Source organism: Vombatus ursinus, unplaced genomic scaffold, assembly GCF_900497805.2.
Source record: "Vombatus ursinus unplaced genomic scaffold, bare-nosed wombat genome assembly UNPS02014775.1, whole genome shotgun sequence".
NCBI classification, from domain to species: Eukaryota; Metazoa; Chordata; class Mammalia; order Diprotodontia; family Vombatidae; genus Vombatus; species Vombatus ursinus.
Genome location: NW_020954553.1, coordinates 8,548,981 through 8,566,821, shown reverse-complemented (window position 1 = coordinate 8,566,821; position 17,841 = coordinate 8,548,981). Strand labels below are relative to the sequence as shown.

The 17,841-nt window shown below is 43.6% G+C and overlaps 1 protein-coding gene across 1 annotated transcript in view; it reads right to left on the bottom strand.

The window, feature by feature from the left end:
* Nucleotides 1–16,713: 16,713 nt before the first annotated feature.
* Nucleotides 16,714–17,841, bottom strand: part of ADGRB2 (adhesion G protein-coupled receptor B2) — a 53,856-nt gene continuing 52,728 nt past the window's right edge. Inside the window, 1 exon segment of the mRNA XM_027864588.1 lies at nucleotides 16,714–17,299. Within this exon segment, the coding sequence (XP_027720389.1) occupies nucleotides 17,087–17,299 (213 nt within the window). The 3' untranslated portion in view covers nucleotides 16,714–17,086.

Sequence of the window (17,841 nt, the reverse complement as noted above, 5' to 3'; positions counted from 1 at the left end):
CCATTAACTTGAGATTTCTCCCAAGGCTCCCAGTCCCCTACACTCGCAACCTAGGTGTTATCTTATTGAACTCCTCACTTTCTCTCATTCCTCATGTCAGTCCTGCCATTTCTATCTTGGGAACCTCTCTCACATACACCCCTTTCTCTCCTCTGATACTTCCACCACCTCAGTGCAGGCTCTCATTCCCTTACACCTGGACTATCGCAATAACCTGCTGGTTGGGCCCCTTGCCTCAAGTCTCTGCCCACTCCAGTCCATTCGCCACTCAGCTGTCAAATGGATCTTCCTAAAGTGCAAGTCTGATCATGTCACCCCCTTATTCAATTCAATCCAATCCAGTGATTACCTATCACTTCCAGATTCAAATAGGAAATCCTCTGTTTGACTTTTAAAGTCCTTCAAAAACTAGTCTATTCCTACCTTTCTAGTCTTCTTGCATCTTATTGCCTTGTAATAAGGTAATATTGTACTCTGTACTCTGAGCCCAGAGTACTCTCCTTGTACTCTGTCATCCAGGATCACTGGCCTCCTTGGTGCTCCTCACAGATGACGCTCCATTTTCTGATTCTGAACCATCTCACTGGCTGTCCCCCATGCCCAGAATGCTCTCCCTCCTCATCTCCTAATCTCCTCACCTTCTTTAAGTCTCAGCTAAAGCCCTATCTTCTGCAAGAAGCCTTCCCTCTGTTGATTATCTATCTATCTATCTATCTATCTATCTATCTATCTATCTATCTATCTATCTATCTATCTACCTATCTATCTATCTATATCTTGCTTGTACAAACTTGTTTTCATGTTGTCCACCCCCCAAGACTGTAAGTTTCTTGAGAACAGGGACTCTCATTGTCTTTCTCTGTATTCCCAGTGCTTAGTAGGGTGCCTGGCACATAATAGGTACTTAATAAATGTTAGTTGACTGACTATCACTCTCTATCACATGCTGAAAATGTGCTGTCCCACTGAGTTCTGCCTGCTAAATAAATTCCAAATTAATTTAAAATAAACTCACAATTGAAAAAAAACAGCTTTGGGAAGGATTGGGGGAGGATTCATATGGTGCCTGCCTAACACAAGTCAGAGATCCAGGCAAGGAAGAACCACATCAGAGAGCAGGGCTCTCCCAAGATATAATCCCCATGCTCACAGCTTGGGACCAGAGAGGATGGGCAGGCAAGCATATGCTTAGTAGCTGCTGGGGCTAAGGCCATGGGTCTGCTGGCTGGAACCTGACTATAGGGCTCTTTCCACCACCTCCTCATCAGATCGAGGGCCAGGAATTTGGTTCAACTACAACTGAAAGGATTGTTTTTGGCCTTCAAACAATGTTAAACACTTGCTTCTGGTTCTTGTGTAAAGATGGTCAGGGGTTCTGTTACCAGCTGATCCTGCCAACGTTACAGACATAAAGGATATACTGATTGGTATGAATTATGAATTTCCAGGCTTCAGTCTCTCATCTGGATGTGTAGACAATGGATTCCCTTAAGGTAGGGCAAAGGTTAAGCCTGATACTGTGAACGTGTCAGCACCCTGGATAGCTGCCAGACCCAGCTTGGCTCAGCACCACCCAGAGGGTGAAGTGAGAAAGGAGGAGCCAAAATGAGAATGAAGGGACAATCCAGGCCAATACAATAAACATTTATTAAGCACCAACTATATGCCAGGCACTGTGCTAAGTGCTGGGGATGCAGTGAATAAAAAGAAAGACAGCCCCTGTCCTCAAGGAGCTCACAATCTAATGGGGAAGAGACAATGCACAAGAGATAGGAAAGTGGAGAGTGAGGTGGAGGGGGGAGACCAGGGGACACCCTGCCCAGGGACATCTTGTTCTGTGGATTTGAAACCAGGCAGAGCAGCAGATGTAGAATGAAGTGAGCCTCAAAATCCAGTTTCTGCCCTCTGTAAAGGAAGGCATTGGGAAGAGTTTGGTATTCCACCCTCCAGCCCTCCAATCAGAGGGGAGAGGAAGCTGAGGGCGGTGATGTCAGTCAAGGATTGAATTAGCAGCATGATTAATGAGATTAGCCTGTCAGTTTTTCTGTCTCCATTCTACTTTCCTCAAGGACTCACATGATAAACAATAACACCACCTCCAATTTACCTGGTATTCCATAGAACCAGAGAACCTCAGAATGGGAAAGGACCTTAGACAAGACAGAATGATTGAGTCTCAGAATTGAAATAGATCAGTCAGTCACCAAGGAGCTGGGGCCTGGTTACAGTTCCAAGGCAGAGAAGAGCACTAGCACTAGTGGCCACAAGAGAGCAGGGGACCTGGTCACAATTCCAGGGCCAAGAGGAGTACTAGCGTTTCCAGATACAGGGGTACAAGGGCCCTTGCTGGGTAAAGACCAGAGTGCATACCAGGAGAGCAGTGACTACACCTCTCCTTAGATCATATCACCTTGGAAGCACTGAAAACTTACAGACCCCCCAGAAATAGCTCTGAAAACAGCAGCATGAAAAATCTGAAGTTTGGGACAGTCCCCCTCCCCCTGCCCCAGAGCAGAGCACAACTTTAACATAAAATTAAAAGTCAGGAAATAGGCTGGAAAATTAGCAAACAACAACAACAACAAAAAATAACTTGACCATAATAAACTACTACAGTGCCAAGGAAGACCAAAACATAAACTCAGAAGACAACAATGTAAAAACAGCTATAACCAAAGCCTCAAAGAAAAATTCTAATTGGACAAAAGCCCAACAAGAATTCCTGGTAGAGTTAAAGAAAGAGCTAAGAGTGGTAAAGGAAAATTTGGGGAAATGGTGGTGGACAACATTTGGGAAAATGATTCAAGAAAAGTGTGAAAAGATAATTAAAAGCTTGGAAAAAGAGGCACAAAAAGATACTGAAGAAAATAACACCTTAAGAAATAGAACTGGCCAATGGTAAAAGAGGTACAAAAATTTACTGAAGAAAAAATTCCTTGGGGCAGTTAGGTGGTGCAGTGGATAGAGCACCAGCCCTGGAATCAGGAGGACCTGAATTCAAATCCAGTCTCAGACCAGGTGCTTGACACTTACTAGCTGTGTGACCCTGGGCAAGTTACTTAACCCCAATTGCCTCACAAAAAAAAAAGAAAGAAAGAAAGAAAGAAAAGAAAAAAGAAAGAAAGAAAGAAAAAAGAAAAAAGAAAAAAGAAAAAACTCCTTAAAAAGCAGAATTGACCAAATGGAAAAAGAGGTACAGGGGCAGCTAGGTGATGCAGTGAATAGAGGATCTGGCTCTGGAGTCAGGAGGACCTGAGTTTGAATCGGACCTCAGACACTTAAAGCTATGTGACCCTGAGCAAGTCACTTAACCTTAATTGTCCCCCAAAAAGAGGTACAAAAACTCACTGAAGAAAATAATTCCTTAAAAATTACAACTGGGCAACTGGAAGCTAATGATCTATGAGATATCAAGATATAATGAAACCAAGTCAAAAGAATGAAAAAATAAAAGGAAAATGTGAAATAGTTCATCAGAAAGACAACTAATCTAGAATACAGATCAAGGAGAGGTAATTTAAGAATTATTGGACTACCTGAAAGCCATGATTAAAAAACAGCCTAGACATCCTATTTCAAGAAATTATAAGGGGAAACTGCCCTGCTATCTTAGATTCAGAGGGTAAAATAGACATTGAAAGAGTCCACTGATCACTGCCTGAAAGAAATTCCAAAATGAAATCTCCCAGGAATAGTATAGCCAAATTTCAGAGCTTCCAGTTCAAAGAGAAAATATTGCAAGCAGCCAGAAAGAAACAATTCAAATATCATGGAGCCACAGTCAAGATTACACAATATTTTGCATTTTTCATGTTAAAGAATAGAGGGCTTGGAATATGATATTCCAGAAGGCAAAGAAATTAGGGTTACAATCGAGAGTAACCTACCCAGCAAAAATGAGTATAATCCTTCGGGGGGGGGGAATAGACATTTAATGAAATAGAGGATTTTCAAGCATTCCTGATGAAAAGACCAAAACTGAATAGAAAATTTGCATTCAAATACAAGACTCAAGAGATGCATAAAAAAGTTAAACAGCAAAGAGAAATAATAAGGGACTCAATAAAGTTAAACTGTTTACATGCCTATATGGTAATATGATATATGTACTCCTAAGAACTTTATCATTATTAGCACAGTTAGAAAGAGTATACATAGACATGAATGCAAGTTGATTACTTCGGGATAATCTCAAAAAAAATTGAAGGGGTGAGAGAGAGGAACGCACTGGGAAAAGGGGGAAGGGAGAGATAGAATGGGGGAAATTTTCTCTCATAAAAGAGGCTCCTAAAGAAGAGCTTTTACAGTAGAAGGAGAAATGGGGGAGGTTGTGCACAACATTTGAATCTCATTCTCATTGGAATTAGTCAAAGAAGGAAGACTATATATACTCACTCGGTTGAGTAGAGAAATCTATCTTACCCAATAGAGAAATATGAGAGAAAGAAGACAAGAGAAAGTGTGGGGAGGTGATTAAAGGGAGGACAGATTAAGGGAAGCAATGGTTAGTAGCAAAATAGACTTTTGAGGAGGGACAGGGTAAAGAGAGAGAAAGATAAGCAGAAGAAAATGGGATGGAGGGACACACACACAATTGGTAATCATAACTGTGAATATGAATGGGATGAGCTCATCCATAAAATGGAAGCAGAAAGCAGAATGGATTAGAAACCAGAATCTAATAATATGTTGTTTACAACAGACACACTTGAAACTGAAAGACACATACAAAATTAAAATAAGAGGTTGGAACAAAATCTATTATGCTTTAGCTGAAGTAAAAAAGGCAGGGGTAGCAATCATAACCTCAGACAAAGCAAAAGCAGAAATAGACTAAGTTAAAAGGAAAATCAGGGAAACCATATTTTGTTAAAAGGTACCATAGATGATGAAGTAATATCAAAAAATTTTTTTAGCAAGTTTCTCTGACAAAGACCTCATCTCAAGTATATAGGGAACTGAGTCAAATTTATAAATATAAAAGTCATTCCCCAAGTGATAAATGGTCAAAGGATATTTTTTCCAGTTTTCAGAAGAAATCAAAGCTATCTATTGCCAAATGAAAAAATGCTCTAAATCACTATTGATTAGAGAAATTCAAATTAAAACAACTCTGAGATACCACCTATTAGGTTGGCTAACAAGACAGAAAAGAAAAATGAGAAATGTTGGAGGAGATATGGAAAAATTGGGACACTAATGCATTGTTGGTGGAGTTGTGAATTGGTCCAACCATTAAGAAGAATTTAGAATGATGCCCAAAAGGCTATAAAACTATGTATACCCTTTAACTCAGCAACTCAAAGAGATCAAAGAAAATGCAGAAAGATCTATATGTACAAATATAGGTACAGTTATTCCTTCCACATGATCTAGAAAATCTGGGTAAAATTTTTTGGCCCTCCCTTCATACTAGAGAAGAAATCTGAATTTTTTTCTTTTTGGGAGGTATTTACAGTACCTTATTGTAATATTTGGGTTGACATTATATAATACTATACACATATTTTATGCATTACTGAGTTTCTAAACTTTTTCTATGTTGTCTGCCGGCCTTTGCATGTCATCTGTGGCTTCTGCAAAACTCCCCAGAAAATTCTCATTTAATTTCTTATGCCAACCCACAATATATTGAGACCATGATGGAGAAAGACACAATGAGGAAGGGATAACTGTATGCCAGCTCTTTTTGTGGTGACAAAGAATTGGAAATTGAGGAGGGGCTCATCAATTGGGGAATGGCTGAACATGTTGTAGTATATGATTATGATCAAGTACTATTGTGCTATAACTAATGATGGGGGAGGGGTGGTTTCAGAAAAAACATGGCAAGAACTATAAGAACTGATGCAAAGTGAAGTGAGCAGAGCCAAGAAATCATTGCGCACAGTGACGGCAATATTGTATAATGATCAATTCTGATCATTGCAATGATCCAAGACAATTCCAGAGGATTAATGATGAACAAATGCTATCCACCTACAGAGAAATTATGAACTCTGAGTACAAAATTGAAGTATAATACTCTCACTTTATTTTTCTTGCTTTTTTGTGATATGATTAATATGGAAATATGTTTTGCATGATTTCACATGTATAATTAATATCATATTGCTTGCCTTCTCAGTTGATGCAAGGAGGGTGGGAGGGAGAGAGTTCAGGATTCAAAAAAAATTTTTTAAGAATGTTAAAAATAAATAAATGATATTTTTAAAAAAAAAGAATTGAAAGGGATCCCAGAAGGCAAACTCCTTCCTGTGAAGTAATCCTTCCACAGCATCTTGGATAAGAGTCATGCAGCCTCCATTTGAAGTCACCCAGTGATTAAGATGGTGGCAAATATCTTTGGTGTTTGGTGGGGAGCACATATCTTCTAATTCACACCTCATTTGATATTAAGGAATCAAAGGGAGCATGGTTTAGTGGAAAGAACCCTGGCTCTGGAGTCAGAGGCCTTGAGTTCAGATTCTACCTGTGACATTTAGTACTTGTGTGACCTTGGGCAAGTCCTTGACTTTGCTGGACCTCAGTTTCCTTAGCTCTAAAATGAGGGGGCTGGATTAGATGGCCTTTGAGATCCATTCCAATTCTGGATCTGTGATCTCAGTGTCATCAAAGTCATCTCTGTGGTTATACTTCTTAAACAATATTTCATGATTTTAATACACACTTGGGAGTTACTTTGTTGGAGGAGAACCTTTAAGGCAAAATTTTGCTTTTTAAAATGCTTTTTAAAAAAATTGTCAGCTTCCAATAAATAGTTTAACCTTGTACTCTATACTGTCTTTTAGCCAATTGTGTGACTAAAAATGTACTCTGCTATAGAATATCATCTGCAGAAGTCTCTCTATCCTTTCCCCATATCTTTACCTAAGGATACCTTTGATGTGTGTGCAGATTATTCTCATAAAAATTTTGTAGATGTGGGAAAATGAGCATATGGGTTGGTAATTATTGATATATTCTCAGTTGTCTTTGGGGAGGTAAAAATAAGATCTGGAATTTTTTTTCTAAGCCTTTGATGCCTTTCTCTCTTTGAGTTTCCTTGAGAATTGACTCCCTCAAAATTGTGTTTGTCGCTGTCATGGCAGCTCCCAATTGAAGAAGGATTCAATGTGGATGGCTAGATCCTCTAAGCAGGTATTCCTAGCCATGGACAGGTGACATTGGAATGATTGCTTCAAGCCTTGGATTGTTGGAGAACCTCCCAAATGAGAGAACAGCTTACTATGGCACTTACCAACTTTATCATTCCTTCAGACCTATCATGTACAACCTTAGCTCTTTATGTTACAGTCTTACCCTGTTCTTTCATTCATGTTTTGTCCCACTTCTAATGTGTTTGTCTTTTCACTACACCTAGGCTGTAAACACCTTGAGGAAGGAGATTATGTTTAATTATTTTCTTCTTAGTCTCCTCCACAATGTCAGTGACTCGCATGTAATCAAATTCTATTTGTTGCTTAATTTTTTAAAAAGTTCAGTTTAATTATTCACACAAGACAAACCAAGCTGATGAAGAATGCCTGTTCAGATTTGGATGGGTGATTGCGTGGAAGACCCATAGAGCTCTTCCATTGGTGCACATATATTGGGCAGACACTATACTTAGCCTAGCTGGGCTCAGAGTTATATAGAAAGAAAACAGGCTGAGAAATATAACCTTTAGGAAGTAGTGTGGTGCTATTAAGGAGCGATAGCTTTTCCATGAAGCAAAGAACAATATTCTTCCAGAGATACTGTCTGGATAGAAGTCATGGAATACTATAATTTCTGGGGGAAAAAATAAAGTTTTAGGTTATCCAATGGGTAAAGGTGGGTTTCAATAAGATATGACATAAGTCATGAAGAATTACATGGCAGAAGTGGCATGAAGGATGCCATGAGAGGGATGTACAACCCAAGGAGTGTGGACTGGTCATGTGAGAACAAAGAATTATTGATGGACAAGCCATGTACTTCAATGATTTCTTGAGAATGTCGAGAAAAGTAGAAGGTCCTGAGAATGCTGGCTGAACTCCCCTTTGGAGGACTTGAAGGAGGACATGGATGAGAGCCATAGAGGATGAGAAGGTGTGAATGGGTTGTGACTTGCATTGTTGATCTCTCAGGCCATGCTCACTACCTCCCAAGGCAGCCCTTTCCACTTTGGGCAGCTCTAATTGTTAGGAAGTTCCTCCTTCCATCATCTAGGTTCCCCTTAATTTTATAGATGTGGAAATAATGGTAATAACACATTTTCATGTCTTTGACACTTTAGAATTTACAAAGTGATTTCCTCACTGCAAACATGTGAGATAGATAGTGCTATGATTATTTTCCTCCCTTTGACCCAGAGACCCTCTTACAAGGCATAGGCTGCCTAGGAGATGAAAAACAAAGAAGATGGTTCTATATAAAATGCAATATCCATAGCAGTACTTTTGGTAGTTGCAAAGAAATCAAAACAAAGGAGATGTCCATCAATTGAAGCATGGTTGATCAAGTTGGGGTATAGGTATGCCATGAAATATCAATATGGTATAAAAAATTAATATGAAGAATTCAGAGAAGCATGGGAGAATTTCGATGAACTGATGCAGAATCAAGTAAACAGAATCAAGAAAAATACAAAATGACTGCAACAATGTAAATGGAAAGAACAAAGAAATGAAACTGAACACAGCATAATTATGACCAAAAAGCTTGACCTGGAGAAAAGTTGAGAAAACATACAACCTTCCCTTCTTCACTGAAGTGGGAGTTATGGGTGCTGAATATTGCATATGCTCTCAGACTGGATTGATGCCTCCGCTGGTTTTGCTGCACTGTTTCCCTCTCTCTCTCTCTCTCTCTCTCTCTCTCTCTCTCTCTCCTCTCCCTCCCCCTCTCCCTTTCCTCCCTCCCCCTCCCTTCCCTTCCTCCTCTCTCTCTCTCTCTCTTCTCCCTCTCTCCTCTCCCTTCTCTTCCTCCCCTCCCTCTCCCTCTCTCTCTCTCTCTCTCTCTCTCTCTCTCTCTCTCTCTCTCTCTCACTCACTCATTCTCACTCTCACTCTTGCTCTTTGAACAAGGGATGGCTCACTTGGTAGGGAGGAGGAGAATGGAAATATTCAGAAATAAAGGTGATGGAAGAGCAAAAAAATGACAATAAAAAATTACAAGTATCACCCTCATTTCCCAGGTGGAAAAGCTGAAACCTGGAAAGAATGCTCTGAGCTCTGGCTTTGGCCCCAGTGTCAGTGTGTGGACACCAGTGTATTTGGTAGGAGGAGGCAAAAGACAGAGAGATCTATCAGCGCTCACTTGTGGTCCTCTAATGATGGCAAGACTAGTGAAAGCAAAGCTCTGAAGAGATTTCTTAATGGAAAGGAACCTCTCAGGCAGAGCTTTGAAAGCCAAAGGATTCTCCTGCACCTGCTGTGCACCCTGATTCTGCTCACTTCTCTCTTCTGCTCTTCTGTTCCTTGATGCTGGATCCATCATTTCAATTCACATTTTGTAATCCATCTCTTTCTCTATCTCCCTCTACATCTACAATCTAGAACACAGCCCACCTTCAATTCCCCTTTTAAATTACCCTTTGGCAGCTCTATGAAGAGTGGGGTGGGGGCACAATGAGGAGGAGATGGGACTAAGGGAAGGGCTGTTGGTCTAATTCTGGACTTCAATGGACAGAAACAGCTACACCCACCTGGAACCTGGAAACTGTAAACCCCAGGGCTTATTAATAACATACAAACTACTAGTGGAACACTCAATAATGACACAAGAAGACATGTGTGTTTTCTCTTCATGGCCATCCTTGGGATCCCATCTTGATCTGGTTCTGGGAAATAAAGTCACATACATAACTGCTCTGTGCAGATTATATCCTGGTTCAGTGAGCCCTGAGACTGTTAGGAGCTGTGTGGGATTCAAAGGAAGTTGAATCCTTTGAATACACTGATCCAAGGTAAACAGACCCTCGGTACCTTTGCACATACCAGGCGTGCATGGTTCAGATGAGAATAAACCCAGAGGTTTTGGTTATTTATTTGAGATTGCACTCATGGATTCATCAGTCATTCCAGCTGTGTGTGTGTGTAATATTATATATACAGATGCACACATATACACATATATATGCATATACACATATACATGTATATATGTGTATATATACATATACATACACATACACAGACATACATACACACACATGCATATATACATATGTCTTCCTTTCTCTCTGGAAGATGAGGCCTGGTCCGAGTAGACTACCTCAAGGTATCTTTCTACCTTTATGAGATGTGCCACATACAAAAAGCATAAGATTACCCATGATTAAGCTTGTCCTTGAAAAGAACCAAAGCCCGAGGGTCCACTAGCAAGGACTTTAGTAGATGCCATGTCAAAGTTGATCATACCTTCCTCATTCACCTAAAGCCTCGTGTAGTACTTTAGGTCTCATTCAACACGGCCCCCTCGAGAATGATGTCCTCTGCCCCAGAGGACCATGATTTGGAATTCGTCCACTGAACATGACCCGAACTCATTAGCTCATTCCACAATGCCAGGCTCATTCTTGGCTATCCGGGAAGTCTTGTTTTAAAGTTTTCTCCTCATAGTACTACCTCATAGTATATAGCAAACCGTTCCTGATGAAGGGGAAAAAAATTAAATGGAGTGTGGGCCAAACACTAGTATAATGGATGGAGTGTAAAACTTCAAGGCAGAAAGACCTGGGTTCACATTATTACACTATTACTAGCTGTGTGCTCCTAGACTGAATTAATTAGAATAAATGTGATGACCTTTGCCTTTAGCCCCAAGACTTTTATAACCTTTCCACTACTTTCTAAAGCTTTCTTCTAGTAGAAAGAGCATTGGACTTGAAGTCAGACGACCTCAATTCAAATTCTGGCTCTGACACTTATTACTGGTGTGATCTCGGGTAACTTAACCTTTCACTTAACCTTTCCTCATATGTCAAATGGAGAAAATACTTACACTGCCCACTCCCTAGGGCTGCAGCAAGGAAAGAACTTTGCAAGCCTTAAATTGCCGCCAAAATGGGAGTCATTTATCACTGGACCCTAATTCAAGGCACTAAGTTGCCTGACCTCCCTTGCCCATGAGCCTCCTTGATTTCCAGGGTGGAGGCACCTCCCATCTCCTGTTCCTAATCACAACCTTCCTGCCATTGCCAGCACTGCAGTCTAATTAGCTCTGGATCTGAAGTCAAAGCCTCGCTCTCCCACTTACCCTTTGTGATCTTGGGCCTCTCTCTTCTCTAGTCCTCAGTTTCCTCACTTGCCAAGTGAGAGGGTTGGATTGGATGAACTACAGGAACCCTCTCAACTCCAGGGATCCCCTATGGCACCCAGTCTGGTATGTGCCCCTTCTCCCTCTTTTCCTCCCTCTCCCCACATGTTTCAGACTAAAAGAGCTCTTTTCTAGGGTTTATTTTCAAAAGAAAAGAGGAAGGAAAGTCTATGAATAGAGGGAAGGCTGTTAGAAGTGCACATAAAAGAAAACCACTCTATCTGAAACTAGGTGGTATATAGCCTTATATAGATAGCCTTTCTAAGACATTCTAACCAACTCGAGTACCTTGGGCCCAGCTTGGCCCAGCATCCTTTCTCAGGTGGGAATTCCTATGATGTGACATTTGGCTCCTCAGAGGTCCCCTCGAAAATGATGTCCTCTGCCCCAGAGGACCATGATTTGGAATTTGTCCACTGAACATGACCCAAACTCATTAGCTCATTCCACAATCCTGGGCTCATTCTTGGCTATCCGGGAAGCCTAGTTTTAAGGTTTTCTCCTCATAGTACCACCACATAGTACACAGCAAACTGTTCCTGATGAAGGGGAAAAAATTAAATGGAGTATGGGCCAAGCACTCTTGTATAGTGGATGGAGTGTAAAACTTCAAGGCAGAAAGACCTGGGTTCACATCATTACACTATTACTAGCTGTGTATTCCCAGACTGGATTAACTTCTATGGGCCTCAGTTTCTTCATCTGGAAAACAAGGGGATTAGGCTAGACAGTCTCCAAGTTCCCTTCCAGCTATAAGTCCTAGAGATCCTATGATCTCCATGGTTCTTTCCAATCCCTAGTATCCTATGATACCAGAAAGGGAGAAGTTGATAGGAATATCAATTCTAAAATCATACGAGTCATCCCAAGTTTACCAATGACATCCCCTTTGTCTTTACTTTCCCTATACAGTTTAAAGTCCTTCACTTGGGGTCCCAATGAACTTGATTTAAAAAATAGTTTAATAACTACATTTCACTAGCTTTGGTTTCCTTTCCCATCCTATTTATTCTACATATTTAAAGACATTGTTCTGAGAAGGGTGTAGAGGTCTCATCAGACTGCCAGAGGCAGCACAAGATGGTTAAAAAGCCCTGCCTTCCTACATCATCATAGGAGATTACAAGAGGAGGCAGAATTAAAGAAAAGTCATTGAAGGGTGGGATTTAAATGGACTAATGTCAAGTTTCCAGTTAGGGGCTTAAACCTTGATTGCTGCAGAAAGATTAGGCAGCTTCTGCAACCTCAATTCCCCCATTTCTGGGCTCAGCTCAGCTTAGGTGATGACCCCAGCTCACTGCCAGCCAAGGTCAGTGCAATGGATCTGGGAGGTATGGTAGAGGCTGAGCCAGGAAAGGAGGCAGCCAGACATTGGCGATGCAGTGGAGAGAGTGCTGGCCCTGGAGATGGGAAATCTTGAGTTCAAAGTCAGCCTTAGACAGGAGCTGCATGACCCTGGGCAAGTGACTTAACATTTGTCTGCCTCAGTCTCCTCATCTGTAAAAAAAAATGGAGATAATAAATAGCACCTAAACACTCTCTCCACCCTGGATTGTCATGAGGATAAAATGAGCTAATACTTTAAAAGTGTTTTGCAAACTTTAAAACACTCCAAAAATGCTATCTATTGTTATTATTATTAACTCTTCTCTGGAAATCCCAGGAACCATTGCTACTGTGTGCAATCTTCCTTTAAACTTTTCGGTAGGAAATGCTCCCCAAGGACACACTTGTCCTTCCCCTGGGAATGTGGCTTCGTGTTCCCAGCATCCCCAGGGGCCTCTGCTGGCAGCTGTGGTGGTTGTTTGTCAGTGAGAGAGAAAAAGAGCGTGGGTGGAGAATCATGGGGGCAAAGCTGGGTTCTTCATTTTCTTTACAAGAGCTGTTTGGGGAGAGAGACATAATGTGGGGAGGGAGTATCGAGGGCGCAGGCAAGTCCCACAAAGACAGGCTAATGAAGCCGGAGCAGTGGGGAGAAGAGCCCCCCAGATCTGGCTCCTCCTCACACTGGGGGATGCCCAGACTCACAAGGTACCTCTTCTTGTTCCCTGCCACCAAAGTCGTGTAACTTGACTCTTCCATCTGGAGGCCTTTGGGAGATGCCATCATGCCCCTAGGGAGAGGTGGGTATGTGTATGTATGTACATTTCAGTGTGTGATTCCAGGTCCCTTAGGCCCAAAGGGAGGTGGGGGAGAACCAGGCCCCTTCAGTACCCCCACCATGGGCACGGTCCAATCGAGGGCTACCCCATGCTGATGGTGAACCAAGAGAGTTTCTATCAGTCGCCATGGGGCCCGTCCAGGACCCAGGACTCTAGTCGCGCAAAGCCTTTCCTAGGCTGTAGCTGGCAGCTGTGATCACAGGCCTGGAGACGAACCCACTTCTCTGCAGTCCTGCCGCTGACCTCTTGTGGAGCTCTGAGTTCATCTGAGTTCATCTGCTGGAGCTCAGATCCAGAGAAGTAAGTGAGGTAAGGGACATAGCGGCCCTTCTGCCCCTCATTCCAGTTACCACTGAGCTGAGGCCTACTGCCTACCTCAGGGCTTCTTGCCTGCCTGCCCCAGGCAAGTCACAGGAAATCTGGCCCGAGGCCAAGGCATGGGGCGGGGAGTGAGGGTATTATTTTCATTCTCATTTATTTTAATTTGCTTGTGTTATGCACGAGTCTGGGCCAGTTTGTGGGTGAGCAGGTGGAATTTGGGTCAGACAAGGAAATGAGAACTTGTCTGAGGGTCAGGTGGGGTAAGACAAGGACAGGGCTGTGTCAAAGGTCAGTGGGAGACTCAGTCAGAGGGTTGTGATGGGCTATGGGCCCAAGCCGAGACCTTTGCCTGTTACCCCAAAAGAATGTGGGTCCCATTTGAGGGTGGAATGACAGGGTGCAGGCTCTGGAAACCCCCACTTGCAACTCCTTGAATTTTCCCCATTTGATCAAGGAAATCTCTAGCATTAGCATGAGGCTATAATCCACTCAACTGGCCTTTCACTATCCTATGCCCAGTCTCCCAATTCTCCATTACCCCAAACCTAGCCCAATCCTCCACAGTCAGTTATCTTGGGGTGGTCCCTGACTACTTCCCACCCTTGATCCTATCTAGACCTCATTCTACCTCCCATCAAGAACCTCTCTAGTCTCCCTCCTCCAGTCATCCCAGCCCACAGGCCACTCCCATCAAGATACCCCTTCTCCTAAACCCTTTCTCCAGTCACCCCAAACTACTTGGCCATTCCTAGATCCCTCCCACAATCTTTCCATATATAATATCCATCTTGTCTCCATTAAGGTGCTTAGATTCTTAAAATCTTGACAATGGCTCAGATTCAATCTAGCCCGCTTGTCAATATGAGTGTCATAAATACTCAGATTCCTTAAGAGTCTGGCCAATATGGCAAATCTTTAATAAACCTTGTCTTTGGCTGAAAGAAGGCTTGAGTTGAATTCATTGGGGCAGGACCCGCTTTTTGCTATTTTGGGGTCTCAGCACCCCTAAACCTCAACAGTTGGACACTGGGTGTATGTGTGCATGTGTATGTATATGTGTGTGGACAATGGATGTGTGTGTGCATGTGTGTGTGTGTGTGTGTGTGTATGGGTGGGTGTTTGGACAGTGGGTTTGTATGTGTGTGTGTGAGAGACAGACAGACTAAAATAGGGTCAGAGGTGGTCAGACACAATTAAATCGGGCTGGAGATGGCCAGTGTGGTGAAGTGTGCCCTGAGTTCAACCCTCTTCTCTGCCATTGCTACTTGGGTGACTTTCAGCAAACTACTTCCTTGCTTTGGGGTCTCTGTTTCTTCACCTATAAGATGAGGGGACTGGACGGGATGATCTCCAAGGTCCCTTCCAGCTCTGAATCGACTACCCTTCGAGGACCAGACAGGGTCAGAGAGGGTTAAAGGATTGCCCCACCTTCTTCCCTTGAAGTGACTTTCTCCCTCACCCAATTCCATGGTGACGTTTTGCTTTGCCCCAAGTCTCAGGACAGGAAAGGAAGAATGTCTCTATTATCTGAGCCAAGAGAAGCCAGGGAGCCCAAAGAACAGGTAAGGCGTAGGATCAGCTCAGACTAAGGCAACAAAGAAGATTTCTGGAGCACTCCCTCCCTGCCTTGCAAGAGGAGGTTATCCACCCACTGGCGATCTACAGATCAATACCCCTCAGCAGAGAGTGGAGGAAGGCACACTGCTCTCAGAATACTGTAGGCAAGACAGACCAGACACCAGTGTGAGGAGGGAAACCATGGATTCACATCATCCTCCATAAACCCAGCTGGGGTGGGCAGAGAGGCGTAGGTTCAAATCCTGCCTCAGACACTTTCTAGTGGTATGACTCCAGTCATGTTCCTTAACCTCCCCTAGGCCTGTTTTCTCATCTGTAAAATGAGATTGGAACTGAAGGGCTCTGAGGTGCCTTCCAGCTCTAAATGTATGGTTATGACTATAATCTCCTTGTGCCCAGGGAAAAGGAAGGACAATAGAACGCAGAGATGACAGCTGGAGAGGGACCCGCTTGACTAAGACCTGGAGTGGAATCTTCAGATTGATTTGATCTTAATTAAGGCCCTGATCTCAGGCCCTTCACCTCTAATTCTCACTCATTGACCTTGGGTCCCCATCTCTGGTTTCTGGAGGCTGCCATTTTCTCCCTCTTAGGTCAGACAGAATTGTGTGTGTGTGTGTGTGTGTGTGTGTGTGTGTGTTGTGTATGTGTGCTGTTAAATACCCTGAAAATGAACATATTGGTTTGGAGACAGAATAGGAAGCTCAAGGAGACCCTGGAGGATGGAGAATATGTAAAACTGGGCATCCAGGAAGCCCAAGGTCTAACTTCAGTTACTCCCGCCTCTTCACTCCCAAGTCCAGCTGGCCCATTTCATAGTCGTAAGTGATGAGGGTCCTCAAAGACCTGAGATAGAATATTTCTACTGGAAATAAGAATCTCCTGAGGTGGGTAGGACAGGAATAGGAGACCAGCCACCCCCACCCAAATCCCAAAGTAACAAGGGAACAGGTGTAGCCCAGATCGCTGTGTGATCCTTGGTATGTTTCTGATGGTTGGCGAGGAGAAACGAGAAGAACCTGGACATTTGTGGGTAAGTGTGGGGTCTAGGAGCCCTAGCAAGCAGGTGGAGTCTTGGGACCCTGTATAAACATGGCTTAACCTGAAATCTAGAAAGCTCCCTGTGTGGTCAGGCTCTGCCTGCTTTCCCTAGCACAGAAGTCCCAAGCCTGGAACAGACCTTTGACTCCCTTAGGGTCCCAACCAGACATGCTCTGGGGCCAAACCCTCTTTACAAGAAGTCTGGCTGGGCTGAGGGGCAGGGGGGCAGGAAATGGAGAAGGAGTTGGCTAGGCCTTGAGATGCAAACCCAACAGCCCATCCTCTCACCACCCCCCCCCCCAGCCTGGAAGGTCACTTGGCAGGCAAATCCACAGAGCGAACTTTATTCCCAACAAAGATCCCCCCAGCCCCAGGTGGGACAGACAGACGCACGGACAGGCTTGGGGGCAGGAGACACGGTGGCCTGGGGCTATAGGCTCTGAAAAATGAGGAGGGGGCCCCTTATTCTGCCCCCTCCCTGGGCCAGAAGCAGGTCTCTGGAGTCCAGCCCACCCCTCTCATCTCCAGGGTCCCCACCTTGTCTGGAGCCAGAGTCCGGCTGTGTCTCCCTCCAAGGGCCAAGACCGCACACGAGAAGAGAAAAGGGGGGGTCCCTGGCTCCTTGTTTTTTTTTCCAAATTGGAGTGTGAAAATAGAGATATATATATATATTTATAGATGCCCGGGCAGCTGGCCAGGGCTCACACCTCCGTCTGGAAGTCACCATCAGATGCATCCAGGCCCAGGCCTGCCGACTCCCAGCGAGGTGTCCTGTGCAGGCCCACCCGCTCACGGGGCTTGGGGGGCAGCGAGCCCAGCGTCATTGCCTTGAAGGTGCTCCAACTCTGGTGGCGCTGCTGCTGCTGCTGCTGCTGCTGCTGAGAGGGTGGCCTCTCCCCTGGGCTTATCTTCTCCTAAATGGGAGGACGAGAAAGGCAGGAAACAAGCATTTATTAAGCACCTACTATGTGCCAGGCCCTGCGTTAAGCACTCTACCCAAACAGTATCTCATTTAATATTTTTAATATTTAATATTTAATTTAATTTAATCCTCACTCTGGGAGGTAGGTGCTATTATTATTGCCATTTTACAGCTGAGGAAACTGAGGCAGGTAGTAGTTAAGTGACTTGCCCAAGGTCACATAGCTACTAAATATCTGAGGCTAGATTTGAACTCAGGTCTTCCTGATTCCAGGCCCAGTGCTCTATCCACTGCACCACCTAGCTGCTGGTGGAGATACAGATGGGGATTCAGTGAGACCAGAAGGACTGCGCAAGCCACACTCTTCCTCCCTCTACCCTCCCTCCTTCATGGAATATTCTTCCCTGTCTTCCCCTCAAAACTTCTCTCTGTTAGGTTAAAGAAACAGCTTTCACCCCTGCCTACTCCAAGCCATGAGTGTGCTCTCTCTCTCCTCTCTCTCTCTCTCTCTCTCTCTCTCTCTCTCTCTCTCTC